Below are 27,887 nucleotides of genomic sequence, written 5' to 3' on the forward strand. Positions count from 1 at the left end.
ATAACTAGCACACTGAATTATGTTAAGCACACCTTCATCCGAGCACTGAAATCGTTTCAAATTGATTTGTTTAGTGAATTGAGCGTATGAAAGACGTTTCTGAACACTTCTCAACACATCCTTGCTAGTGTCGCGCGCCGCCCTGTTCTGGGAATCCCCTCCCCCCCCCTGGCAAGCTTCTTTCCTTGCTCCCAGACCAGAACAGGGTGGTTGGTTGGATTAAATCCCAGTCACAGCTCACAGAGCAAAGTTAAACGCTTGTTGCAGCCTTCAGCAGCTTGTTGTCGTTGTCACACTTTTGGCTGCTCACTCAGTCCGTAGATTGTGCTGCGTTTAGTTCACTTGTGTACCGGCAGCTTAGCCTGAGCAAGAGCTTTCGGATTTGAAGCATAGCCGTTTTGGTTGGATTTTTTTCTGTTTAGAATAATTTATTAGAAGGAGTGTGAATTAGTATCTCGTTCGATCAGCTAAAATCTACCCTTCTTTCTATCAATGTGTGTTTAATTGCAGCCAGCCCTCAAACCTGCTGAGCCACCAAAAACATGAGCTGGTTGTTAATCAGCAATTTTGCGAAAGTTAAGTGTACTATCTACAGAAACAGATAAAAACAAAACCGAAAGAAATTTGTGTAAATTTTGCTACAAAGATCATCCAGCAGCTTCAACTTTTGGCTACGACGAAGGATGGAAATCTAAAATTTGTGCTCAGTATCAGCCGGTCAGTGTACAGTGTGTAGAGAGTGTTTTTTTGTGATAAGTAGCTGAATTCAAGAATTGAAACCAGCTTCTGTCGGCGGAGAGAAAAAAACCTTAAAGTTGTGATCGTTGACAAATATCAAAGTATCAAAAGGAGAGAAAAAAAACCATACAAACAGTAAACAAGGTAGTTTTCGGATAAACATACATACTACCTACAACAAATCAACACAGAATGGGTTCGCAACACAATCCTGAAGGTATGTGAGAGCTTGAGCTAACTAGTAAATCACTGCCCTAGGCAATGAGTTTGTTTTATTTCTATAGTTATAGCGCACATCTCGTAAGAGTTCGAATGCGAGTACCGGCTTTTAAGTTTATGCACATAACTATTCTCGCGTGTTAAGCCTTTAGATGATGTGATTGAAAATCGGAAGCAATTTTAACAACAACTTATTGTTTTGAAAATTAAAAAAAAAATAGCAGCGTGTACAGGCGAAAAAAAATTCAAAATTCAATACAATTTTAAGAAATTGCACCCACTAACACTAAAGTAAATTAAAAATGAAGATTTCAATTAATGTATTTGACGATCAATTCTGGAAAATAGCGAAGGTTAATACATTCAAATGGATTGAAGAACTTATTTCATAGCTTCAGTCGGAAATGTTTTAATCAAACAAGAAGTACCTCGAAAATCGTACGGCTACATGTGTAAAATGATAATCTTCTAATCAGAAACACCCAAGCAAAATTATTGGGGTGATGTTCGTCGCAAACAATAAAACCATTCAAAAATGCAAAACTCCGAGCGCCGGTTGATAAGAGGAATAAAACTTTACTAACCCCATTATTCTTTCGCTGTTATCAGTTCTATCTTTTGACTCGAAATGTGTTTTCTTCTGTATGGTAATGAATGAAAGTGTCAATTTTGGTGCTCCAGGTGTTTACAAGGCATAGCTGGTGTTCAATATTGTGAACAAGCATTAAATTCTACATTAAACAGCTTATTTAGTGATACCCCTTTCTGAATTCGTTGACTGCTTTATTTGGCAAGAGAATTTGTCGTTTACAGATATTTATGCCAATCATCAATATTTGTTGACAATAGGAAGAATCGGCTCCTGGGGAGGGGGGATTTTGCGACAAATTTTTCTCATATCAGTTTTGCTTGAATAATTTATACCTACATAAAGAGTAATAGTAAGGTTTTCATTTCAAATCTTAATTTTCGATCGAGTTAAGTCTTAGGAATCGAATTTTATTTATAAAAATTCAAATAAGAATAATCGATTAAAAATGTTTTATTTTGAGTTGAGCTTGAGCTTGCTATCAACTACGGTCCACCTGCGGCTCCTCCTGGCCAATGGCATAATGGTTGCACTCCGTGATTGGTTCGAGATAATCAACATTGCACAATGAACCTAATGAAAGGTGCTGGGAACAAGCAACGCAATCTCACTGTACAATTTTGAGGATCTCCTACTTTTAAATGAACCAATAACGACGCCGGCCAAGTCCATGTAGTCGATAGGAGTAAGGGAAATGCAGCACATGTGGAGATATGTTTAGCGAAGGCCGGCTGTACGCCATCCCTCCACGAATCTCAACGCCGAATTTTTGTTGAAAAGGTAATATGGTATAAAAAATTACCTTGGTAGGCAATAAAACCACTTGAAACCTAAGCTCCTAATATCCTATCCCGCCTCAGTTTCCTATTGAAACTCCTGATTAAGCCTAAAGGCCATAAGAAATACATTTAAAATGTTTTATTTTAGAGAAAAACTTTTTGTATCTACTTAACACTAGAAGGACTTAAAATCTGAAAAGATCTGACGAAAGGGAGCGATTTCTCGAACCTCAAACGTGAATGCAATTTTCAGGTATTTTATGAATTGGAATCTTAAGGAAATGAATACTCGGTGTCTGGACTTTGTGAGGACGTCGGAAAATAGATTTTTGACGCCATTTCGAAATCCAAGAAGGCGGCTTTCGCTTAGCTTCAAAATGCTTCAAATTACTGAAAATCGCATGACACACCCACAATATGGGGTTAAGCCCAAGTAACCATAAGCACTAAAATCTAGCACCAATTCTGCTCTAACGTCAGCTATAGAGCTTGATTCTGTGAATCATATATGCTCTGTGAGCCAAGTTTGGCGAAATCAACTGCTGATTTAGTGCAGAAACTGGTATAACCCTATAAAAGCACTGTGCTATGCTAAGTTGATGCTATAGTGTTGGCGGGCAAAATGCTTGGAACATACGAATGGCGTTCAAATGAGGTTTGACTCTGCTTGTTCTATCAGGTCCGGGTTAAATCTTTGAAAAAAAAGCCCTATTTGAATCAAATTTCTAGAAACCGGTGCCCTAAATTTGCATTTTTTCAGTATCAATCAATGCTAATGTGCTTTGGCCTAATGCCACCGTAGTGCTTACATAGTGCAAAAATGCATTAAAGCAAGCTTCTGTGATGCCAATTGAATGCTAAGAGTAAGATTGCCAGAATTTTTCAGCACGTACCCGGGCCGGAAAATCCAGACTATTTTATCTAAAAACCTGGCAAAATCCGGGCATTTGATTCTTAAATGTCGACCAAAAATCCGGGCAAATTTGGTCAAAATTCAGGAATTACTCAACACAAATCAAGAAAAAAACATGAAAAAAAATTTGTTTCTTTAGCAGCTTTTAAATCGTATTTTCGGCTTTCAAAAAATTTCTCATGGTTATTTTTATAGAACTTGTTTTAACATTTCGTTTTTGACGCAAAAATAAAAATTTTAACAACACATTTTTTTTTGTTTTGTCAAATAAAGTGAATAAATCTGGGCAAAATCCGGGCAACCGGGTCGGGCCGGACATTTGTCAAATTTTGAATTAAATATCCGGCAAACCCGGATAAAACTTGACAATCTAGCAACCTCAGCTTAGAAAATATAGCATTTGTTATTCTGATTTAGAGCTAAATATGTTGCATTTCAAAAGCATCGTGCAAAGCTGATAAAATGGTAGTTGCATTTTAAAAGAGTGGTATAATTCTAATATGATGCAGCATAGCACTCGAAGGGCTGTTGTAATGCAAAATTGCACTTGATGTGCTGATAAAGTGTAATTTAGCACTTGAATGCTGGTATAAAGCTATAAAAATGCAAAGCTTTAGTGCTTATTGCTACTTGGGAGATGAAAGGAATCAATTAGTAGAAGTCGAATCTCGCTGTCTGATACTGTGGTATGCCATTTCGGAATCCAATATGGCGGCTTCCACTTTGAAATATTGTAAATGACTGGAAAGGGTAGAAAAAAAAAAACAATATTATGACAAAAACATTTACGAAACTTTGAAAAAAAACCAAACCATTGAAAAAATATGACAAATGTGATAAATATATGAAAAAAATTGAAAAAAAATTCAAATATTTGACATGAAATCGACAAAGCCATTGCCCGAATCTAAAAAAATAAGTAAAATAAAATATGACAGATGACAGTAATTTGACAATAAAATTTTAAAAAATCTGACAAAACTTTTTAAAAAATCACTAATTATTGACAAAAAAATCACAATGATGAAAAAACTCTAAAAAACAATTGACAAATATTTGACAACATGATGTAAAATATGTCAAATTTGATAAAATATGACATCAATAATAACAATAATAAGGACAAATATGACAAAATTATGCAATAAAATAACAGAAATCTGACAAAACTATGACAAAAAATTTACAATAAAATACATTAAAATATGACAAAGCTTTGATAAAAATGTAACAAAACTATGACAAATAAAAAAGAAATTAATTACAAAAAATTAACAAAGGTATTTTTCAGTTTTGTCAATTTTTCTTTGATTTTATTGTAAATTTTTGTAATAATTTGTCTTTTTTTTTTTTATTTGTCGTATTTCTTGATATAATCCTGTCGAGTTTTTTTCATTTGATTGTAAATTTTTTACTCAGAGTTTTATCTTGTATTGTTTCTATTATAGTCGTTTTAGCAACCTCTCTTCATACTGAAAATCTTATCCGGTACAAATGTGTCCGCTGATTACTCTTCGATTCGAACCCACGACCATCGGCTCAAGAGGCAGCTAACTTGAGAGCTGATTTACATATAACACAAGCCCATAGTTTTGTTTTGATTTTGTCATTATTTCGTCATATATAATATTTGTCAAATTTTTGTGACAAATCTTCCATTATTATTTCGGATTTTTGTCATATTTTGTTAAACTTTTTTAATTTCACTGTTGAATTTTCATAATTTTGTAATTTTTTTGACATGTATTTGTCAGCATTTTGTTATTTTTTTATCTCAATTTTCATTTTTTTCAGATTTTTGTCATTATGCTGTCAAGTTTTTGTCAGAAGTTTGCCATATTCTGGCCCATTTGTCTTTTATTTTCATTTCAATGTCAAATTTTTGTCATATTTTCTTCCATCTTTGTCATATTTTAGATTTTTGGTATTTTATTGTATTTTTTTCTGTATAACTATATCATAATTGTAAATTTGTAATCAAATATTTGTCCGTATATTAGTTCTGTCAGGTTTTTGCCATTTTATTGTCAAATTTTGATAATAATTCTGTCACATTTGTGAGAATTTTGTCACATTTTGTAGTAGTTTTGCAATTTTTGTGAATCTTTTTTTTCATATTTTTGTAATAAGGCTATGATCATTTAGTATCCGGGCACTTTATTTCGGCAATAGCTACGTTATAAGAGCTCGGATATGCAAAACTTTAGCAGTGTTGTGTTGGTTATGAAAAGGACTATCTTGTGTGTTTGAGATATTTACGATGCAAAAAGACATGGTAAAAATAATTTTGCACAAATTTGCGCCTTGCGCATTATGCGCCTCAGAAACTCTTCATCTTTGACTTGAAAACTCATAAACTGTTGATTTTTTTCTGATTCTTTTTTGGACCGAATGGTTAAGAAGTATAAGAAGCCACTCTAGAATCCGCACGAAGTTCAAATCAAGCATTGGAATGGAACCCTTGATCTAAAATATAGTAAAAAGTCTATGGTTATTGGGGATAACTGAATGCAGGCCCCTTAAATAATGCAATTAATCCACTTTCGTCAATCAAAAAGTGTTTTCCGACTAGTAGACACCTAGTAAATAACTAATAGTGAACAGCTCCTTAGATTGCAACATGTGCAACCGGTTTTTACGCAATGTGACAGATGTTTCCTGATGGACGAAGAAATTTATGTTAAAACCGGATTTAAGAGATCAAATTCTTCGAGATGCCTACTAATGAAAAGGTTCCAACCAGATTAGAATTGCTTTTTCCAGGTGAGTTTGTGTAAAACATCATGATTTTGCAAAGGTTTTGCTTCTGTGGTAAAAATAATGGATCAATACATGACTAAAAAAAGTGTGCAAAGATAAAAAAGAGATTCTATGAAAAAGTTAGAGTATTTCTTGAAATCATTGATAAATATATAATTACAGGATGGAGTCCTGGTTTGCTTTTTTTAAAAAGCTTTATTTGTCCATTACACACTTTTACCTTAACAATAATCACTACACAATGTTTTCACTATGAAGGTCGAGGTCCAAGAGAGCGAGCATGTGGCCGGCAAGGCCTTTTATGGTGATTAACTGCTGAGCTTGCAGTCTCGCAGGTGCGCTGCTGATGGCTGGCATGTCTCCACGTCAGGTGATCTATACATGGTCGGGTTCTACCGTAACTCCTCCGGGGGGTGAAAAAGTGGCGTCCTCGACACTTGAATTCTTTGCTGCAATTTTACTTCTTCTATGGCGTGTCCTTTTAGAGAGTCTGTTGGATAAGTCTTTGTAGAAAGTTAACATGAACGTGAAAATGATGATAGCTGAAATGGTCGATAGCGAAAGGCCTCCGAATAAGCTCCAGTTCCAAACATCATTTTTGTACTGTTTGAGGTAGATGTGATCCAGTTTCTGTCGATTCTGGATTGTGTTGTTGTTGATTACCTTTATATCGGGAACATTTGCAAGTTTTCTCTCCACGATTAGGTTATGAAAAGATCCTTGCAAAATTTCTGCTTTCATCCTCAATTCTTTGGATGTAAAGTTTTGTTGGTTGAAGCTGATCGTACAGTTGATGAATGAAACCAATAAATTTCCGCTCACAGTTCTGTTGTCGGGACCACAATTTGTTGACAATAGGTCATTTTTGGCGTTGGTAATGAGAACGGAGTTTTCTGAGACAAATGTTGTCTTTGTTTTGTTATCACTGATGGTTTCGCAATGGGTTTTGGTGCCCATGATCATAGGTAAAATGCATTCATCGGAGAAGGGCTGGATGAATGATGATTGCTGTACGTACTGCAATGGTTCTGTTGTAAGAAATAACTCTTTCCCGTGTTTGATGATGTAGTTGGGACAATTTTTGATTACCGTATTGAAATTGTTTAGCGGGAACAACCGAAAAATCGATGACTCTTTTGGTGATAGTTGTGGTACCTGTAGGATGTACAGAAGGGTGTCTTGAGTGGTTGCTATCTTTGGAGTGACGTAGTTCATCGCTTCTTCTGGTAGATCAGAGTAGACTCCTTGTTCTTCAAGTAGTGTATAGATGAGATGTAATTCTGCCATTGACAGAATTCTGCTATTCGCCGTGAGAGTTTTCGATAGAAGTATTGCATCCTGGATATCAGTTAGTAGTTTGTTCAAAGTGTCTATGTTCACGATGGTGGTTATGATGTCGATTTCATTAAGGAGTATTTTGTTGACCTGGGAGTTGACTGCAATTGTGTTGATCGAGTTCGTTAATTGGAGAATGCGATCGTTGATCTGATTGTTGATTTTGACTTGTTGATTGTTTTCGCTGACAAGGTGGTTCAGCGATCCGTTGATGATCCTGAGGTCCTCCGCGTCCGGGCTGCCCGAAATCCATTTCCAGGTTGTTCCGATGATGTCCCATCGCTTCACTCTTTTCGACGGCTTAATTTGATAAAAGTTATTGTATAGTTGTTTAACTTTTTGTTTAATTATTACCGTTAATGGATCAGAGTCTTGTATTTTTTTATATGCAATGTTCGATAGTAGTTGAATTGTTATTTCAATATCTGTTAGATTAATGGGGTGCACAATTTTTATACCCCTGTTTGAATTTTACATTTGTCGGTTTTTATTAAAAGGATAGGATTTTCATACAGATTTGTAATTTCTAATTCTTGCGTGTGTATAATTTTTAGCAATGTAATGCAATATATAAGGTGAATTAACATTTTGCACTGAGGGAGAGAGGAAAAGATTGAAAAGAAGAAAATTTAGAATGAATTACTGTTATTGCTGCTTTTTTGGGCGTTTGATTTTTCTCTTATGTCTTTTTATACCTTTAGGATTTTTAAACGTTTTTTCTGAAATATGTAATGCTTTAGTTTCTTTTGCTCTAGGTTGGGTTTTCGTTCTAATATTTGGAATAACGTAAACGTTATCACCTTCTGTTAAAATAGGGGGTTCTTCTTTGTTAGAATTTCTCCTTAAGATTTTCTCTTGAGAGTTTTGAATGTTCTTCCTAGCTTCTAGAAACAATCTTTGAGCATCTGCTATAATTCGTGCGGGTTCACTGATATTATTTTGATTGAAGATTAATTCATTGGGTTTGAATTTTGTTGTTGAGTGGACAGAGTCATTATACAAAGCAACGGAAAGTTTGGTTATTGATTTTGTATTCATTCCTGAGTATTTGTGTTTATTTGTATTGAAAATTTCGATTATTGTGGAGTGCGTTCTTTCTACTTGACCGTTGGTCTCTGAACAAGAAGCGTATTCTAATCTTGTGCCGAGGCTAGCTAAAAAGTTTTTAAATTGAATTGACAAAAATGTTGTTTCATGATCTGTGATAATTGTTTCTGGAACGCCAAACAAAGATATGTATTTTCCTAAGGCTTTTTGAACGTCTGTTAGGTTTTTTGACTTGAGGTAGATCATTTGCAAGTGTTTTGAAAAAGAATCTACTAATGAGAGAAAACTACACCTGTCGATAATAAAAATATCCATATGGATTCTTTGAAAGGGTTTGTTTGTTATTGGTCTAGGGCTGACTTTGATATTAAAAGGCTTTCTTTCATATTTGTGTCGATTACATATGACACATGAGTTGATGATAGCTTTAACCTTGCTATGCATACGTGGGAAAAAGTATGCTCGCTGTAGCTGGTTAACTACTTCAGTTACTCCTCGGTGTGCACGGTCGTGTTCTTGGGAGATGATTGTGCATTGCCTTGCTTCTATGGTGACATCTTCTACTTGATGATGGGCTAAAACGAAGTATCCGGATTGGCTGAAATGATTCTTATAGCAAATTTGGATAAGGTTAATAAGGTTTTCTGGGGCGAGAATTGCCATCTGTTTGCCATTATGGTATTTTTTTATAAACTCTGTTATAGATGCTTCATCGTAGTTTTGCATGGCTATTATCGTTCTGCGATAATTTACGAATGGGTATGTGATAGACTCTATGTTATGAGTACCATATCTAAAAATTACTTGATTTCTATAATAGTTCAGTGGACGCTCAGTTGAATTTATGAAATAATCATCCGAAGTGTCAGCCGAATGGACGGTTTCATCGTCGTCCTCTTCTGATTCAGTTGCGTCTTCATTTGAATTCAGGTTAATGTCAATTGGTAGTCTGCTTAAAGCATCAGCAACCACATTCGATTTTCCTTCTCTGTATTTGACAGTGAAGTCATAATTTTCGAGTTCTAAGCGCCAGCGCAAAATTTTAGCATTTTTTTCAGATGTTTTTATGAATGTCAAAGGTTTATGGTCAGTTACTAGAGTAAATTTAGCTCCGTATAGGTAAGGTTTGAATTTATTAATGGCCCAGATTATAGCTAGAGCCTCTTTCTCTATTGTGGCATACCGAGTTTCTGTGTCATTAAGCGTTCTTGATGCAAATGCAATAGGTCTTTCTATATTGTCTTGAGTTTGCGAAAGCACAGCGCCTAATGCGAATCCTGAGGCATCCGTTGTAAGAATAAACGGTAGTTCAAACTGAGGGTAAGTAAGAACTTGATCGGTGGCTATAGTTTGTTTTAGCGTATTAAAAGCCGAAGAAAATTCCTTATCATTTTTATCTATGACTGTGTCTTGTTTTAGGTACTTCGTCATTGGTCTGGTGATTTTAGAGAAATCTTTAATGAATCTTCTATAATAACCTGCCAGGCCTAAAAATTGTTTAATTTCCTTCGCGTTTTTTGGCAAAGGCCAGCCGATAATTTTACTAATTTTCTCAGGATTGGGTTTTATTCCGTCGCTGGAAATAATATGTCCCAAAAATTCCGTTTCTTTCTTTAGGAATTCGCATTTGTCCAGCTGAATTTTGAGGTTGAAGTCAGTCAAACGTTTCAAAACTTTTTCAAGATTTCCCAAATGGTTTTCTAAGTTATAACCGATTGTTATGATATCGTCAAGATATACAAAACAAATTGAGCCTATGTATTCTGCCAAAATGCTATTCATACATTTTTGGAATGTCCCTGGTGCCCCTTTGAGACCAAAAGGCATCCTTGTAAATTGATATACTGCTTTATCAGTAGAGAAAGCAGTCTTCTCCATATGTGCAGGATCCATCGGAATTTGATGAAATCCAGATTTTAAGTCGATTGTTGAAAAATAGACAGATTTACCAAGACTGTCTAGGATTTCTTCGATCTGTGGCATTGGGAATTTATCGTCTATAGTCTTTTCGTTAAGTTTCCTATAGTCGATAACTATTCTCACTTTCCTTTTTCCTGATGCATCTACTTTTTTGGGGACTACCCAAATTGGTGATGAATACGGACTGGCGGATGGTTTGATTACCCCATTATCGAGCAATTCTTGAATTTGCTCCTCGACATCCTTTTTGAAATGGTAAGGGTAACGATAGCTTTTTGTATATACCGGTCGATCGTCTATTGTATTTATTCTGTGAGTAATTGCTGTAGTCGCAGAAAGTTTTTCTCCCTGTTTTAAAAGTACAGCTTGATTTTTGTAAATGATGTTAATCAGTTTCTTTTTTTCGAATGCTGATAAATGGGATGTTCTTATCAGGTTTTCTATGTCCTGTTCGGTTAGATCTTTCCGATTATTTGTTAGTATCGGTGTAATTGTGTCAAAATTGTTTACATTTAAATTCAGTTTAGGGAAACATTGAGGTAATTTTTTAGATTTTGTCGTTACATTAATCGTTGACTTCAAATTTTCAGATCTGTACAAACCCGGCTGAATGCAAATATTTTCATCTAATTGTTGAAATGTGGGAACTAACCAATCGCCGTTCTTAGTTGTATTTACGGTGATCGTGTGGTGGGTTTCCTTTTGCTTGGGGAAGTATTTTGAAAAGGGGAAAGTAATATTTAGGAAAGTGATGGTTCCTTTTGGATAGTCGATTTTGGCGTTGCATTGGGCCATGTATTGCGAACCAATGATGCCATCAAAAAAACTATGAAATTCTGATTCGTAAAACGTTTGAGTTGGAAGTTTTGGGCTCAAAACATTTTCGGTCACCTTTTTGTTAATAGTTTTTCTTCCCATCATGTTCCTGATACTAGTGTCTGTAATTTTTATGGTGTTTAGGAAAATACCTGGTCGAATTATGTTTTTATTTGCTCCAGTGTCTAATAGGATATTCAAATTTGAATGTTTGAATTTGCATTTTAAATAGGGTAAATAGTTTAGGGTACTTTTGGTTGAAGTTGGACTGTGCAAAAATTTAAATCTGCATCATCCTCGTCGGATTGTTCGTTTATGTCTCTATCCTCGTTTTCGATTTCTTGGTTGTTTATTAATTTTTTATTCAATGTCAATCTACTTCTGATAGATGGGTCTATGTCCATCGGTTGTAGAGCTGGTTGTCTAAATCCGTCGGTCATGGGTGGGGGTGTGCTTTGTTTTTGTGTGTTGAACGATTTTGAATGTGTGCCTTGGTTTCTTTGTTCAAAATCTTTTTTAGGATTTTTTCTGAAGTCCTGACTTCTAATGTTAAGGGCTGCAACCTCCCTTGATTTGAATTTGCATAGGAATGCGTAAGCATCTTCTATGTCTGCAGGTCGGGCTGCCTGAGCATATCCGAAATAGGGTTCACATAGGCCTGCGATAAACGCCGCAAGCGCGTCCTCTTCAATAAAAGCGTTTATAGCCGCCCAATTTTCCTTGTATAAAGGTTTTTGTTTGGCTAATGTTTTGATATTTTGCACAATCTCCTTTATTTTTTGGTGATAATTGGAGATTGATGTTCCCTCTGCCATTTTGCACTGCCATAGTTGGCTTTTATAGGTTGAAAGTTCTTGTCTGTCACCTAGTGCACTTATCAGTATTTCTTTTATTTCAGCAAAGCTTTCGGGGTTGCCAGCGAGGCACAAAATGTCTTTTGCTCGTCCCGTAATTTTATTTGCTATTGCTGTAACGTAGAGTTTAAATTGATTTTGAGTCACTAGTGGCTCAAAATTGTCTAATATTTGCTCAGCAGTAGCGAGCCATGACGATAACTGCTTGCGGTTACCGTCAAAATTCGGGATCATTTTTATAGGATCCGGAATTTTGAATAAGTTTTCCACATTCATGGTGGGAAAACTTAAACTTTGGAACCTTTGGTCCTGTTCCAGTTGTTTATTTCTAAACGTCTCCATCATCAGACGCATGGAGTTCAATTGATCTATAATCTCCTCCATGGTAGTTTTTTCTTGAGAAGGAAATCCGTCTATTGAAAGGTTCGTCAGGTTTGGTAGATTTTTCACCGGAACGTGTGCAAAATCTCCAGACGAATCCGAATCGGTGCTATAATCTGATTCTGTTATGTTAGCAGAATTCAGTAACTCACTGCGGGCTTTCGCTAGTGCGTTTTTTATTTTTCGCTCTTTCGGCATTAATGTTTGCCCGGGGCGCGTTTTTTTTTTTTTTTTGTTATTCTACACGTTCTCTCAGAACTCGTGTAGAACTGCTGAACTGTGGTTCTCTTAGAACTCCACAGTCTCGCGTGGAGTAGAATTTCTCTTGGAACGATTCTAACTCCGGGCGGTTCGTCACACAATTTATTTTGATGTTAGCCTCTCTTAGAACAACTAAACATCAATCAAAATAATGATCACCGCACAGCGGGAAAATTTTAATATTCTTCACTTAACACTTAGAAAAATGTAAGAAAAAAAAAACTTACCCTTGCAATCGTTGGCCGGCGGTACGTTAGGAGTGTCGTGCGGTGGCCCCTCAACTCCAACCTTGGTCAGATGCTTAGTCGCGGAGGCTCTCTTGCGGCTGTTCCTTTCCTTGGAAATTCACTTCACCTATACACTGTTTTTCACTTCACTTACTAACGCACCTACCGTAGGCTGCGCCAATTACAGGATGGAGTCCTGGTTTGCTTTTTTTAAAAAGCTTTATTTGTCCATTACACACTTTTACCTTAACAATAATCACTACACAATGTTTTCACTATGAAGGTCGAGGTCCAAGAGAGCGAGCATGTGGCCGGCAAGGCCTTTTATGGTGATTAACTGCTGAGCTTGCAGTCTCGCAGGTGCGCTGCTGATGGCTGGCATGTCTCCACGTAAGGTGATCTATACTTGGTCGGGTTCTACCGTAACTATATATTATTATATTTTTATATTAAATGTCATATTAACACCTTCATTTCCTCCATAGAAAGTTTTTCGATCAAATGAATAGTTTTTAAAATACAATCGTTTGTAACTGCCCGGATACTAAATGATCATAGCCTTATTTGTCATATTTTTGGCATAGTTTTCTAACTTATTTGTCGTATTTTATTAAAATTTTCAATTTGTCACTTTTTCGTTTGTCATAATTTTATCATATAGTTTTTTCAGATAATTGTCATTTGATTGTCAAATTTTAGTTATAGTTTTTCATATTTTTGCCACACTTTTTTATATTTTTGTCATTATTTTGACTTGTTTTTTTTGTATATTTCTTACAGTGTTTTTTTGAGATTTTTCAAAATTTTCGTTGAATTTGTGTCGCAGTCATTTTCATTATTTTCTTGAGCCCTTTCACTCATTATCTATATTGTGGACGGTTCATGCGATTTTCAGATATTTATTGCATTTCGAGGTTAAGCGAGAACCGCCATCTTTGATTTCAAGATGGAGTCGGAAAATTCGACGTCTACTTATTGGACCCTTTCACCCAGTACCTTATATTGTGGGATTTTCATGTGCTTTTCAGTCAATTCCAGCATTTTAAAGTTGAGCAGAGGTAGCTATATTGGATTTCAAGATTGCATTGAAAAAGACTAAAACCGCGTTATTAGCGAAAACCGCGTTAAAAAAAATTGCGTATTTTTAATAACCATTCGAAGAACGGAGATGATAATTAAATAAACTAACTTTTGAAAAACGATTTTTGCGAAATTACTATTTACGATGAAAAATGCCCGAGAGAATATTTTCAGTGTATGTCCGGATGAACTGGATGAATTCGCGCGAAAATTCGCTTGCACTGTGACCAGGGCGTTTATATGAGGGTGGAACAACTTTGACAGAAAGTAAGCGCGGTGGAGAAGGGGCACGGAAGCCGAAATTTTGACAGGCTATGACATTGTTTACGTTTTGTTGCAAAGAATATTAATAACAAGTAACGATGAATCAGTCATGCTTTGGTAGTAGTGAACTGTATGACGTCACTATCGTCAACTACATAAAAATAACGATCAAAATCAACTGGTGACAGAGCGATGGTACCCAGCTTCATTGGATTACGAGAACTTCGTGTTTGGGGATATAATGCAGCAGAGTAGTTCGGCTATTACACAGGTAATACTCAAGACTGAAGAGGCACCAGCAGCAGCAGCAGTTGATTAACGACAGCGACGTTGAGCAGGATGGAGACGATGATGATATTGAAGAAACCTGCTCGCCAAGGAAGGTATTTGACTGCCAGTGCCGACGTGTTATTTGCTGACCATGCATGAAGAACGGAAGCTAAAACGGATCCGGTGAAAGATCGGGAACAAGATTTAAGCTCAGGATTCGCGTAAGTGCAAGAAGGAGTACGTCGACGGACTCGAGGAAAGGTATGACTTTTTCATACTTTTTGGTATAAACTAGAAGTGAAGCTTGATATGCATGCGATATTAATCTTTTTTTTATAATTTTGTTCCCCCAAAATCATGATCTCATAAGCCAGATGAAGAAGATCCAGTTGCTGTTGACGAAAGGTATCGGCAAAATTACCCAGTCCGCTCTCTTCTCATGGTGCTGCTGCTGAGTATTGCCCTAGCGGCGGTCCCGAACATAAAGCCGAGCGCATCGAACCAACAGCAGACCAATATTCGATTGAAATGGTCACACTACGTGCCACTCATTTCGGAAAAAGTAGGGAGTTATCTTGTGAATGTTTAGTTTATCACTAAAATGAGGGATTTACTATGGCACATTTCACGATTCAGTAAAAAAATTATTTTAATAAAAATTTTTTGCCGCCGATTTTTGAATCGATGAATTTTTAAATAATCGATGTTCTGAAAAAAGCACTTTAAAATGAATAAGCCTTAATAAATGCAATGGTAGTATAAAAACAGTCTTTCTCAACTCTTAGGAAAAGTGAATTGCACTGAATTTAAGGATTACCATTTATTACTATATTGCGTACGAACTCGTTTGTCGAAAAGTTAAAGCAACGATATGTCCAGAAATGCAATTACTTTTTGCAGCATTGCCGTTTCCGTTGAGCCTATCCTGATTGAACTGGTGATTCTCCAGGCTTTGCTTTGTTGCTGTACTCTTGGCGCCTGTGGTCAAATATCTTCCGCTCTGAATAACGCTGGCCAAATCAAAACCCATAATGATTTTGATGGCCTGAAAAAAATAAAAGGAATGCTAACAAACAGTAACAATTAGCAATATCGAACGTCTTACCACTTCAGCCGAAAAGATGAACATCGGTAGGAAAATATTGCTGAGCTTGATGCCCAGATACAGGGTGCAAAGGAATTTCAGAACGGTCATGATGGCTCCGGAAGCTCCAGCGAGAGATCTGTCTGCCGGGTAACAGTTTCAATAGTGTGATTGGCAAACGAAGGTATCACACCGGCTCTCAGGTACATACCCAGCAACTGTTTCCCGGGAAGAGTGGCCACGGCGTCATGCGAGAAACTATGCAACATGTACATGCTCGCAGCGATAGGGAACAGTGAGTAGTGGCTGAAGGTGGACAAAGCCATCGGCCAGCACACGTTTCCATAGGGTTGAGGGGTCAATATATAGCTCGTCTCGTTTACGGCCCCATTTCCAGCGATGGTTTCCCGAGTGGCGAAAAATTCCATCTGGAGGGAATGTCGACTAATTAAGAGTACAATTCCGGGTCGAGTGAAGTGTGCTGGATTCCACACTGTAAAACTTTAAGTTAACTTCTGTCTTCCGTTTTCCGAGGCCTTTGCCTTTGGCCCAGCCTAGTTTGTCCAAAATGCAAACATCAAGGTTGCTGAAATTTGAAAACTCATCTTAAGGTTTTGTTTTTTTAAATTATTCTGATTAACTTACCTTGTATACGGGTTCCGCTCGGGCTTCCATCTTGACCTGACAACTCATTCTGGTGCTGTTTTATGCGCGGTAGAGCCACCGAGCTAAGATAATCACTCATTTTTGAAAACTATCTAAATTATCTAATTTTCACCTTTGAATTGCTGAAATAAACAAACCAGATATGGAAAACACTACCTGCGCTTGATGCATTGATCCCTGCTATATTTGTAAACAATGTCATTTCAGTATGGCCGATTGACCTTTTTGACAGTTTACACCACCCTATGTAATAGCCCTGCACTGTGACCGGTCGATGTTTATCTCAATGTGTTTCAATGAGAAGCCGTTTATGTACCAACTGGAAATTCTCTTCGCGCTCACTGTGTCCTCGACCTAAGTAAGTTTTACGATTGAAAACCAAGTTTTCCGACAAATCTGAACAACAGTTTTAATACTAGACTGAAAAAGGTGTTTTAAAACTTTCCTCGCGATTTCCTAGAAACTCGTTAAGTGGCTCATACGACCTAATCAAAACAAACTCTATATATGTACTTAAATAGATTGCACACCTTCAAATTGTTGAATTGTTCAATTTGATTAAAACAACTTTCACCTGAGACAAATTGCATAATCATTGTTTTATCCAGACTATGGCGGATAAGAAATAAAACTTCTGTTCTGTGGGACGTCCGAAACTTAAAGAGGTAGATTTATTGGCATACATTTAAAATTACAACTTTTCGCGCGTCAACTTTGAAACAGTAACAAAAGAATGAAATCTGTCTAAATGATATCACTGGTTCATCTGTTGAGCAAGCTAGTCTACATAAAGGCGCTATTATTATCAGGGTGACCAATGTTGTTGAGATCCAACATACTGGCCACCTAAAACGACTGTTTTATAATAGGCAGCCCTATATTTGTTTTGGTTTGCTAGCTATGGAGATGGCGCGGTATTTCATTTCAATCACAACTTCTGGTTTCAGTAGCAGGAAACAATGGGAGCACACTTACAGATCGTCTAGTTCAATCATCTTGCTTCGTTGTTCAATGCCTGGATCGGAGATAGAAACTGGTAGGTAAATCGCTAAGGAATCGTCGATACTTTTCGGGAAAACGCCGGAGTTTTCCGGAAACATTGGAGTTTTCGTACAATGCAGTGCTGGAATGGTACCCATTTCCCAATAGATCAGCAATTGGCACGATTACTCCCAATGTATCAGTTGAGTATCACTGGGAGCTAGTACTGACTGGCAGCCAGTACGGCAAGTACCCAGATGGCTGGCATTGGACCAACCAGTACTTCCCATCTGGGTCGAATTGCTGATCGGGAACGGGTCACAGGATAGCGGGCTTGGGTCACAAGAGGCACTTTAAAGGCACCAAATCAGCAATGCCAATCGGTCGGGTAAGGTACATCAAAATCGGGGTTTCACAGGACAGGATCGTATTTAGGCTCTCTGGATAACGGGACTAAACTATCATGGGACACTTACACATCTTGCGCTGATGTACTTCGGAACAAGCACTGGCTGGCAGCCAGTACGGCAGATCCCGGATGGCTGTTGCCAGACCATTGACAGCAGTACCATCCATCCGGGTTGCATGGATGGGTCAGGATCAAGCGCTTTATCGGTTGGTATGGAGGTGATTTCAATCGTTTTCCAGCAGGCTTTGAACTGAACATTGTCGATGATAAGGTTTTGCACAGGAAACAAGGTTCGACGTAGGGCTATCCAGTGCAGGCTTGCTTAGCGCTGAGCAGGAGTGATGAACTCCTGGCGAAAGCCTCCTACATCCTGGTCACGGCACCAATGTTTTATCCAGACTATGGCGGATAAGAAATAAAACTTCTGTTCTGTGGGACGTCCGAAACTTAAAGAGGTAGATTTATTGGCATACATTTAAAATTACAACTTTTCGCGCGTCAACTTTGAAACAGTAACAAAAGAATGAAATCTGTCTAAATGATATCACTGGTTCATCTGTTGAGCAAGCTAGTCTACATAAAGGCGCTATTATTATCAGGGTGACCAATGTTGTTGAGATCCAACAATCATAATTTTTATATACTGCCGAAATTACACACAGCCTTGAATAAGATTTTACATTTTTTTTAAACGGTCAACGACGTCAGAAAAACGTAACCTAGCTACACATTTGAATTCATTAATTCGAAATTCAATTTGTAAATCTAAATAAATCATTGCGAAAGAAATAACTGTTTAGGATTTTTCAATTCTGGAACACCATTATGAAACTTTCTTAAATTCCAATTCTGCAAAAATCTTGCTAGTTTTAATGTTGTCATAGTTGTAATTTTTCCCAATGATGATCCGAAATCTGATCACAGGCAATTTTAATGTTTATATATAAATTTGGAACCACACAATCCACAATATCCCCGAAATCTATGTTACATGTGATTATGAATTGCAGGGAATACTACGGCCAGGCCAACCATGTGGTGAATACCGCAAAAGTTACTGGTACTAAATGAGTGGAGTTTCCTACCAAACGCTTCATATATCTACTTTATGTACAATAACTTAACATAAAATTCAAACAATGCAAAAGTTAAAAAAAAATTATAAAGGTTGGATCTCACCAAATAGTTTATCGTCAACAGGACACATTCTTTCGGAACCATCTAAATTGGCCGGAGCCAGGCTGATGCTGTTTTGATATCGGAACCTACTGCAACCGAAGTTTCTGAAGCTGATTTTTTTCTTCTGCACAGCACACTTCACAATTTTGTACACTTTTGCGGTTATTTTCAACTCGATTCGTAATTGTTTTTTTCTTATTTAAATTTTTTCTTCCTTAGTTAGAAAGACTTTTTAACGGATCCAAAATATTTTGATGTCCGCGCGAGTCAACGCCTACTCGAACTTTTAATTGAAAGATTTACCGAGATTTATTTTCCTATACATACTTATTTAGGCTACTCGAGTGTTCAATACATTTTTTTAAATTTAAAACTTTTGAATAATTATGATTCTTTAGACGATATTTAGTTCTAACGATTTTGAAAAATATAGAAAACAGTTTTTGGAATTCCAATCTACAATCTACAATTTTTTATTGTTGTGATTGTTGTTATTTGCAAAATTCCCCCGATTCCGGTGAAGAATCCCCAAAATTCTGAAAGCCTGGGAATTTCCTCAGGCCAGCCTGCGGCCTGCAGCATTGGACTTGGGCTACTAATGATCGTCGACTTGGTAAATCACTCGGTATGATCGACAGGAATAAATGCGTGATTAGTATGCACAGCTGCGGTTCACGCTATTGGCAATAAATTGTGATGTGATGCCGTCGTTGATTTGTCGGTTGGACTCGGTGTGATTATTCCGGAGGATAAGTTCAATTGACTTATCGATAATGTTTATGAGTACTGCGGGAACTTCCGATTTATATTCTATATAATGACTATGAACTTTAGATGTGTATCTTGAATCATCTAAAATCTCAATTTGTAATGTTGAATATGAGAATATCAAATCCTGACTACAAAACTCAAGTGTAGTAGTAAGTATATTCTACTAATCTCTGTAGTCACCATTATTCAAATAATGTCGACGAACTGTTGATTATCATCTGGTTTCCATTGATACTCATCACACTAACGGTGGTATTCAAATCATTCCATATTACAATACCAAATCACTAGATTGTGGAATGATGACTATCTAGCGCTCAATAATAACAATTTTTCAGCAAATACAAACTTTCGACCTTCAACAAAAAAAAGCGGCAACCGGTCACAACATTTCCATATAAAAGTAATCAATAGTCCAGAAGCGCCCCCTTCATCTGCTGACGCTTCTCACCGGAACTGGTCGCCATACCGGATAAATAGTTCGGCGCCATTGTTTTCTTTTCTCGATTGAGTGCAGCTACTTTGAGATACCTAGTACCCAGGTGCATAGGTAAACGACAAAGAGCAGAGAGGCCTGGCCGAGGGTTGTGAAGTTTACCGCACGCGATTAGCAGCTAGTTCGGCTTAGCTTCGATGTCAGCCGGCTTAAATTTGCACTATCAGCCTCCCGCTCCCCCAGCACTCTACACTCGTCGAAAATTACTACTAGGTACACGGCTTCAATCAGTCGTGATGAGTATTTACATATTTGGATTTTTTTTTTATCCAAGGGTGACTGTTTCAGTTCTGGAATTGGATCAAAGTTCACGTTGGTTGCGATTGATTATAATTGAAATTTTGGTGACGAAAATTGCAACCGAAGTAGGCTGTCGGTGATTGTCGGTGAACTGTGATAACTAGATCCGGGTTTGATTTGATCAAACCTAGCGGAAGAAAAGCGCATTCGATCTTCGTGTTCTACGTGCGGCACATCACCCGCCCGGTCAGGTATTATATAAATTATACCTGACTCGAGATACAGAAAATATTCGAATTGACTGGATCACTGGACCGACGACGACGGCCGGCTGAGGGAAGCATCAATTTCGAGTGTTGATGCAATGATTAGCGAATTTGCCCTTTCCGTCCGCGCGATGCAGTTGGAGCAATTCCACCGCCCAATGCCATTCGTTGCAACAACACCCGGGAGAACTGTGCTGGAATTCGGTGGAGGGCTCAGTGTGGAACTAGAACTGAGTACGAGAACATCAATAACGAAGTCAATCGCGCGAAGGGAAATGAGATCGGTGTCGGTAGTTCACCTGTTGCTGCTTTTGGGTGCCTTGCTAGGAGGTATTTCGGCCCAAAAAAATCCCTTGGCAGCGGATGAGGATGTTGTCAACGCAACATCGACAATTGCGGAAAACGTTTCGGAACTACAGGGATCCATAGAGACGCTGAAAAATAATTTCCCCACAACCGATTACCTTAAAATGGGAACTCAAGGCTTTCTCGATTACGTGTCAAATGTTTCCAGCAAGTTCATTCCGGTTTTCGAAAACTTCGATCAAAACAATCCGGAAAAGGTTCAACAGAAACTGATCGAAGCAATCCGCTATCTCAACGGTTACGAAGTGATCAATAGCATTACGCTGATGCAGAATCTAGACTACAATTTATACAACCACAATCAGTTCCGGTCAATCAATAGCGATCTACGGATATCGTCAATTGCTTTTTCTGAAGCTATGTTCGATCAACGTGATGTTGGGCCAGCTTTGGATGATCTACAAGCCACCACGGATAAGCTGCTGGAAAACGTTGTACGGCTAACCAAATTAATTCAACGTGGTGAAGCGTGGACGATGGAAACTTCATCTCGTGCATCAGCAGCACAGCAAAGTTTCAACGAATCCATCGATAATTACGTCAACAGCTCTAGCACAATGATCCTGGACGTAACAGATACGCTGAACAATCTTCGCTCGTTTGAAGAAGAGCTGTACCAAAAAATGAAGGAACGTATACAGCTTCTACCGAAATCTACCGTCAACTATATGATCGCCCTTAAGAAAACCCTTGAAAATATGATTCAAAAAGTGTCAATGAGTTTCGAAAATCTGCGACTGTATAAACATCGCGAAATCGAACATTGGAAACTGCGGTCGTTCTTCACCGCTCCGATCAGCTACATGACTCAGGTTGCCGTACAGGTCTCGGCAGATCCAATGCTCTCGACAGACTGCACCGAGGCCTACATCGAGAAGCTTCTTGCGTTCCCAAATTTTACCATAAGTCATGTGAACTCATGTCTGGCCGATCAGATCGCCAACGAAGAAAAAACCTTTGAACTGGTCAGCAGCGTCATTGAAAACTACGTCGCAACTGCCATCAACGCTTCGTATGCAGCCTTCGACATTTGCTACCGATATGCTCCCAAAAAGCTGAACTACTGTTTGGAATTGGTAAGCTTGAATCGATGAAATTCAATCTATCGAAACCTCAACGATTATTTTCCCTTTCCCCAGAACGGTTTCGAAAACACCTGGGCCAATGGACGCATCTTGAGTGCCTCTCGACAAATTGAAACCTTCGTGGACAGTGAAATTCAGAGTAACTTCAACACATGTATTGCTCAAATCGGGTACTTCCTAAATTACCACAACCTACAGGAGATGTGTTTCTACAACAAAAAACGCTTTCGGCCACGCGGCCGCTGGTGAACAAAGTGTTACTTTGTGTGGGAGTCCAATTGTTTTTGTTTAGTTGACTATTGCAATAAATGGTATCTTTCTTTAATGGACCTAGCGAGTATAATTTTATCTCAACTTCCTTGTTTGCACAGCTGTAATCGCGAGTCGAATGAATCGAGCTGGTTCAAACAATTTCCGTTCGAGAATTGGCACACTTTAGGAATGTTGGCTCAGTTGTTTAGCAATCTGCCCACGGTCTCACATTTTGCACGAAATCCATCAGCTTTGTGTTGCAGTTGATCAGCTCCGATTGCACCTGCTCAAACAGGTAGAAAGTGACCGAATCCAGTAGGAAAAATTTACCACTAAATTCAATCCTATCAACAATCTACAAAAAAAAATGGAAAATAATTTTGAGTTAATCGAATATGTACAATTAAGTCAAAATACTCACATGATCCAAACAGTCGTTCATGCTATCGTACTGTTGATCGAAGCACACCTCCAGCCCGGAGAAAACTGTATTGGTGTACGTTCGCAGAAAGTTGTTCGCGATCGAAACTACTTGAGCGGCGCCTTGTCTTTCCAGTGCCAGCTGGCTGTCAAAGCATTGACCTAGCCGAGTTCGCACCAAAGGTGATAGGTCCAGAAAGGTGGCCCTGAAACTCGCTGCACAATCTGCCGGTTTGATCGCGTTGGTTAGTGCCCTGGTAAGCTGCTCGGACATATTCTCCAAAAGTGCTTGCGGTTGATTTTCCTCGATGAAGGTGCGTCTCGTGTCGACGTAGTGCTGTTCGATTGTAGCCTTCCGAACGTGTAGATTTCGAATGAGATTATCGATTGAGATGTTCAATAGGCTTAGCTTCTGTTCAACTTTTTCGCTCACCAGCAGAGGCCAACGGAAAATGAAGGTGTCGTTGAGTGTTTTTAAATTGTCCAATGCACTGTTAGCTGCCGTACTGATTGAGTTGAAAGAAACATTTGAGTTGGCAATGTAAGCATTGACGAACGTATTGGTTAGGGATCGGCTTGATTGTATCCGTGAGTTTGAGGTAGATCGAAAGCTATTGGCATTATTGATAGCTTCAACAATGCGACTTACTACGCCGGATAAATCTTTCGCCAAAACACTAATTCTTTGAACTCCATCCAACAGAGATTGTAGCAATCCATTGGTTGAAAGGGCTGCTATAAACTGCTGTGTGTTAAGGCTTTGTCCGCTGATGGAGTCAATAACTTCAGAAACCTGCTTTAAGACTCCTTCCACCATCCGTTGATTCTCCTTTAGGTTTGCAGTCCATTTGTCGAAATACTGGGAAGTATCGGTATTTCCTTCGTAATCAAAATAGGTAGCTATTGAGTTGACGTAAATTGAAGAATTCTGCAACAGCGGCTGTAATGCGTTCACATGATATTGAACTTTGGAAAACACTACGACCGGTGCCGAGGTACGGTCGATCGATGCTCTAGCCAGTTGGGAGTAAACGTTCCCAGCTAGTTGACTTAAGTTTCCCACGTATTCCACCAATGTGATAGCTCCTCGGTTGAGAGCTTTGGAACTAGTCGGTGGACTTCGGACGTACGAACTCAGCGAACTGCGTGCGGTGTTGAGATTTGTTACGATTAAATTCGAATACCGCCCCAACTCAGTACCTTGAGGAATGACATAGTTGTTACCGAAAAATGGCTCACCCGAAGCCGTTGCCCATAGCAACACGAAACCAATAATCATCCGAAGTAGTGACATTTTGTTGAACGGTAGGCGCGGAAAATTTGAAACTAAAGCACTACAGCATCGTTACCGGTATCTTATAGTTGCCGGATAGTCGGAAACGGTCTGATAGTTCTTATCTTAATTGCAGTCCCGAGTTGGTTACAAACAAGTTTGCAAAGATGTTTCTTGGAAAAGTTCCCCGGTTTTAGGAGTTTACCGTTGACAGGAGTAAGTTCGAGAGCATTTTGAATTGATTTGAAGTGTTCTATTAGCTAAGCTTTTTCGGGTAAATGGGGACACCATTTCCAGGAGACCAGGAGTAGATATCACGTTGCAATGTAAACAAATCAGAGCAGATATCTTTGGATTTATTTAACCCTATAGACATTCGGATAGATACAGATGAATCGCAGAAAAAAATCGATCGCAGCAAGCCGAACGCAGAAAAAATACATTTGCGCAGACCCCATAAGAGCAAATTCACCCGTGTTGGGAAAAAGTGGTAGAAATTTTGACATTTTGAAAATTTTACTATGCAAAAATATTTTCCAGACCTTTGGGCGTTGTTTTTTTTTCAGCACTGTTTCTATTTCAGCCGCATGTGACGGAAATATTGCTATCTTTGCATCACAGCATGCGAAACTACAACACGTGTTGTAAAAAAACTTGAAGGCCACAGATCTTGAAAATGTTTTTGTATGACAAAATTTTCTAAAAGTGCTAAAAGTGACAAAATTTCTACCACTTTTTCCCAACATCAGTGAACTTGCTTTAAGGGCCAAGTAAAACACATCAGATTTGATTTCTCCCTATTCGTTTGAAGCTTTTCACAATTAATCCACAATGTAAATTATTTTCGAGGGACAATTATTTCTAAACTTTCACACAGTGCTCCCGGACACTCAAGCGCAATAAATAAGCGCTTCCCCTAACAGCGCCAGACTTCCACACGAGAATAAAATTTGAATTCAATGTGTAAACACTCCTTTTCTGCAGCTACCGGTTTGCAATTCTTTTTATGAAATAACACTTATTCCCTTCTAAATTTTCGGAACTTCCGGTGGACACTTCTGCCCTTTCTTCCAGCTTTCGCTTTAAGTTGATTTCCGACTATTTTACGTACTGAAATTAAAAATTTTGTAAAATTGTCACGGACGGACAGAAAAACGCGTGCGATTAGCAAAAGTCATTGCCTACTCCCAATGCTCGCGAATGGTCGCAAATATTCACAAAATTGATTGTTTTTTGACTTCTTAAAAGGAGCAATCAATATATAAAACGACCGCTTGTTCATGGAAGATGGAGATTTTTTGTCTTTTTGTGTCCGCGTGGACATGACCTACAGTTTACATACAGTTGTTTTCGGTGTCCCGAGCAACATTTCGAAGTCCGAAGAAACTGAAGATGAACACCGACCTCCCAAACATAAAGTGTATTACGGCAGATCAAGAACATTAATTTCACCGTCTAGAGTTGTGCATTGCTTTTGTCTTATTTTTGGACACTGTGATAATGTTATATGATAAGAACCAGCCAAACGTCATTCGCCAGACAACAGTGCTGATTAGCATTCCTAATTAGCTATTTTTTCAGTTTATAAGAAAAATTTAATGATGCCAATGGGATTTGATTTCGAGGGTCAAGGTTATCACAATACTATCGCAAAACCAGGTTATTGGACTTAGACAACATCATGGTTTGGTCACTTTTCCTTGCGTAATAGTTCTCCAATTAGCTCCAGACTTGTTGATAACCTCTTATCGTTTTTTGTAAAGAGCTTTTTGCACCAATTTAGGAAACTAATAAAAACAGCTATCAATAGGATTACAGTGTTTAATTTGGTATTATGCTTAAGCATTTCAGAATGTAACACGACATTTACGCATGAGTTTCCAAAAGTGAATCCAACGTTTAGCGAAAAAAGTTAAGTCTTCAAACCATCATGTAACAAAGTTAGCTAAACCTTTACATCCTAGAAACATTTTTAGATTGAATTTGCATTAATGATCAATAATTTTTTATTTTAAATTAACAATTTTCAGTTCAATCGTACTTGATCTGAACAAACCTTTTTCAAATGAAATTCCACTCTACTTTATCAACGCCTACTTTCGTTTTCTCTAGAATTAAAAAAAACTATAACTTCTACTGTTCTTCCGTGAAAACCTTAACAAAAACCATGCAAAAGAAAAACAGTTCAAACCACCCCAGAAGGCAATTAAGTGAATACCGATCGCTGCCATCGTACGATCACAAAACAAAACCGAAAAAAATCACCGCGATCACAGAACCCCCTCGGTCTTGTGTTAATGGGTTGCGGTTTCCGTACGGACTGCAACAAATAACAAGGAAGAACGATCACTTTCCACGTAATACCTACTCGCTGCCACTTTCCATGATCTGATCCATTCTGCACGCCGAGGGGGTATTCGACTCTTGTTGGATTCACTAATAGAGTCATCCCCACATGACATGGTGTCAGCTCTTTGGATGACGATGATGATGCAGCTGCATCCCTAGAACGTTAACCGCCCTTGCCTCTGCCACTTTTTCGCACCAGTGCAGTGCCAGTGTCAGAGTCGGTGGATCGTTGACCCAACTTGTTCTACTAGCTAAGCACAAAGTGGCAGGAGTGGGAAAGCGGAAGGTTATGATCATGATCGTGAAAGCGAATTTTCACATCCATCTGACACTGGTTCTGTTTTTTCCTCCCAGTGCCAGTGGCGGCACAGCTGAGCCAAAGTTGACGTTGCGTGCACCAAACTGTGTCCACGCGATCGGTATTTGTATGCGCAAACAAAGGTTTTCAGTGCAGAATTAAGATTTCAATAACAAAAATAATAACAGGCGATCACTGTTGGCACGTAATATCTCAAATTCTTCCCATCGTTTTTGTGCTTGTAAGAGCGGTTCAATCCAGTGGAGATCATCTTCATCATCTTCTCGCTCAAGTGAGGCATGTTGCAGGAAATTTCGCGAACGGAGATGTGGATGGAAGATTTTTGTTTATAGAACTGCTCAGCAAACGCATAAATATTGACTTTGGTTTCTTGAAACTTTTTTTTTCTTTCTGGGTATCTTGTTTCAACCGGCGTCGATAAAAAAAACGCCGACCAGCTTGCTTTGATTGTTACCGATCCGGAACCAAAACATATACTTAACAAGCTGTATGTCAACCACGAAGTGAGTGTCGTTTGTGGTAAAAGCAGAAGAGTTCGTCGCCAAGGGGTTGATTTGATTAATTTCCAATCCCGTCAGCAGCGAGAGTAATTGCATTCGACCACCGACTTCATCTGAACTGCAACAAGAGAAACAAAACATCAGAAACCAATTCATGACAGCGATATATGTTTGTTATTTGCGGAGGATGGAGCTGTTTTTAAGTGCATCAATCCGCTTGGAGGCAATAAATTTATAGGCGCTCCCTGACAAAGGACACAAAGATAGGATAGTAGGTACGATTTAATGGTTTCGCTAAATGTGCGATATAAAAGATCCGTCAAAAGCAAGCAACACGTTTCTACCTCTAGCTATCTCTACAAATCAAACCCTTGACCGTATACTCATCGCCAATTGCTAGCTGCTGGACGACGACGATGCGGAAATGCAACGAAAATCTCGATAAGAAAAATGTCTTTTTTGCACTCGAGTTAATTACAATAGGGAACGTTTAAAAGAAGCATTCCGTAGACAATATTTAAATAATCAGCTGCGAAAATATTTTAATCAAGGTTCTTAGAAACACAAGATTCTCCAACTTTCACAGTAAGTAGGCGAGGAGTGCGCGGAATGCTCAATAAGTTTGCTTACAAACAAAATAATATTTGCTCAGCTTCTAGGTGGTTTGTTGGTGAACAAATTATATGGATTCCGCAGTTACTAGTGACAAAAATGACAAAAATGACAAAAATGACAAAAATGACAAAAATGACAAAAATGACAAAAATGACAAAAATGA

At 38.2% G+C, this 27,887-nt stretch overlaps 3 protein-coding genes across 8 annotated transcripts in view; 2 read left to right on the forward strand and 1 right to left on the reverse strand.

Annotated features, from left to right (window-relative positions):
* LOC129740985 (embryonic polarity protein dorsal) overlaps positions 1-27,887 on the forward strand; it is a 71,159-nt gene that overhangs the window by 19,168 nt on the left and 24,104 nt on the right. For 3 of the 6 annotated variants that reach the window (XM_055732659.1, XM_055732660.1, XM_055732661.1), the window contains one exon: positions 511-955. The exons of the other annotated variants lie outside the window; for them this stretch is intronic. In XM_055732659.1, the coding sequence (XP_055588634.1) occupies positions 931-955 (25 nt within the window). In that variant the 5' untranslated portion in view covers positions 511-930. The remainder of the gene's footprint in view (positions 1-510; positions 956-27,887) is intronic. 6 annotated transcript variants of the gene reach the window in all.
* Positions 20,536-22,325, forward strand: LOC129740987 (uncharacterized). The gene is made up of 2 exons (XM_055732670.1): positions 20,536-21,987; positions 22,051-22,325. The coding sequence occupies exons 1-2, from the start codon at positions 20,644-20,646 to the stop codon at positions 22,243-22,245; spliced, it is 1,539 nt and encodes a 512-aa protein (XP_055588645.1). The 5' UTR covers positions 20,536-20,643; the 3' UTR covers positions 22,246-22,325.
* Positions 22,130-23,975, reverse strand: LOC129740988 (uncharacterized). Its single transcript, XM_055732671.1, has 2 exons — positions 22,670-23,975; positions 22,130-22,603 (listed from the first exon to the last, which is right to left on the reverse strand). Exons 1-2 carry the CDS (start codon positions 23,960-23,962, stop codon positions 22,454-22,456), a joined length of 1,443 nt encoding a protein of 480 aa, XP_055588646.1. The 5' UTR covers positions 23,963-23,975; the 3' UTR covers positions 22,130-22,453.

The sequence above is a fragment of the Uranotaenia lowii genome, chromosome 2, assembly GCF_029784155.1.
Source record: "Uranotaenia lowii strain MFRU-FL chromosome 2, ASM2978415v1, whole genome shotgun sequence".
In the NCBI taxonomy this organism is placed as follows: Eukaryota; Metazoa; Arthropoda; class Insecta; order Diptera; family Culicidae; genus Uranotaenia; species Uranotaenia lowii.

Bases quoted from the DNA above. Each gene is read 5' to 3' on its own strand.
- LOC129740987 (XM_055732670.1), top strand. From the start codon at position 20,644: ATGATTAGCGAATTTGCCCTTTCCGTCCGCGCGATGCAGTTGGAGCAA. The intron at 21,988-22,050 runs GTAAGCTTGAAT...CCCTTTCCCCAG, and splicing joins TGAACTACTGTTTGGAATTG to AACGGTTTCGAAAACACCTG.
- LOC129740988 (XM_055732671.1), bottom strand. From the start codon at position 23,962: ATGTCACTACTTCGGATGATTATTGGTTTCGTGTTGCTATGGGCAACG. The intron at 22,604-22,669 runs GTGAGTATTTTG...TTTTTTTTGTAG, and splicing joins TGAACGACTGTTTGGATCAT to ATTGTTGATAGGATTGAATT.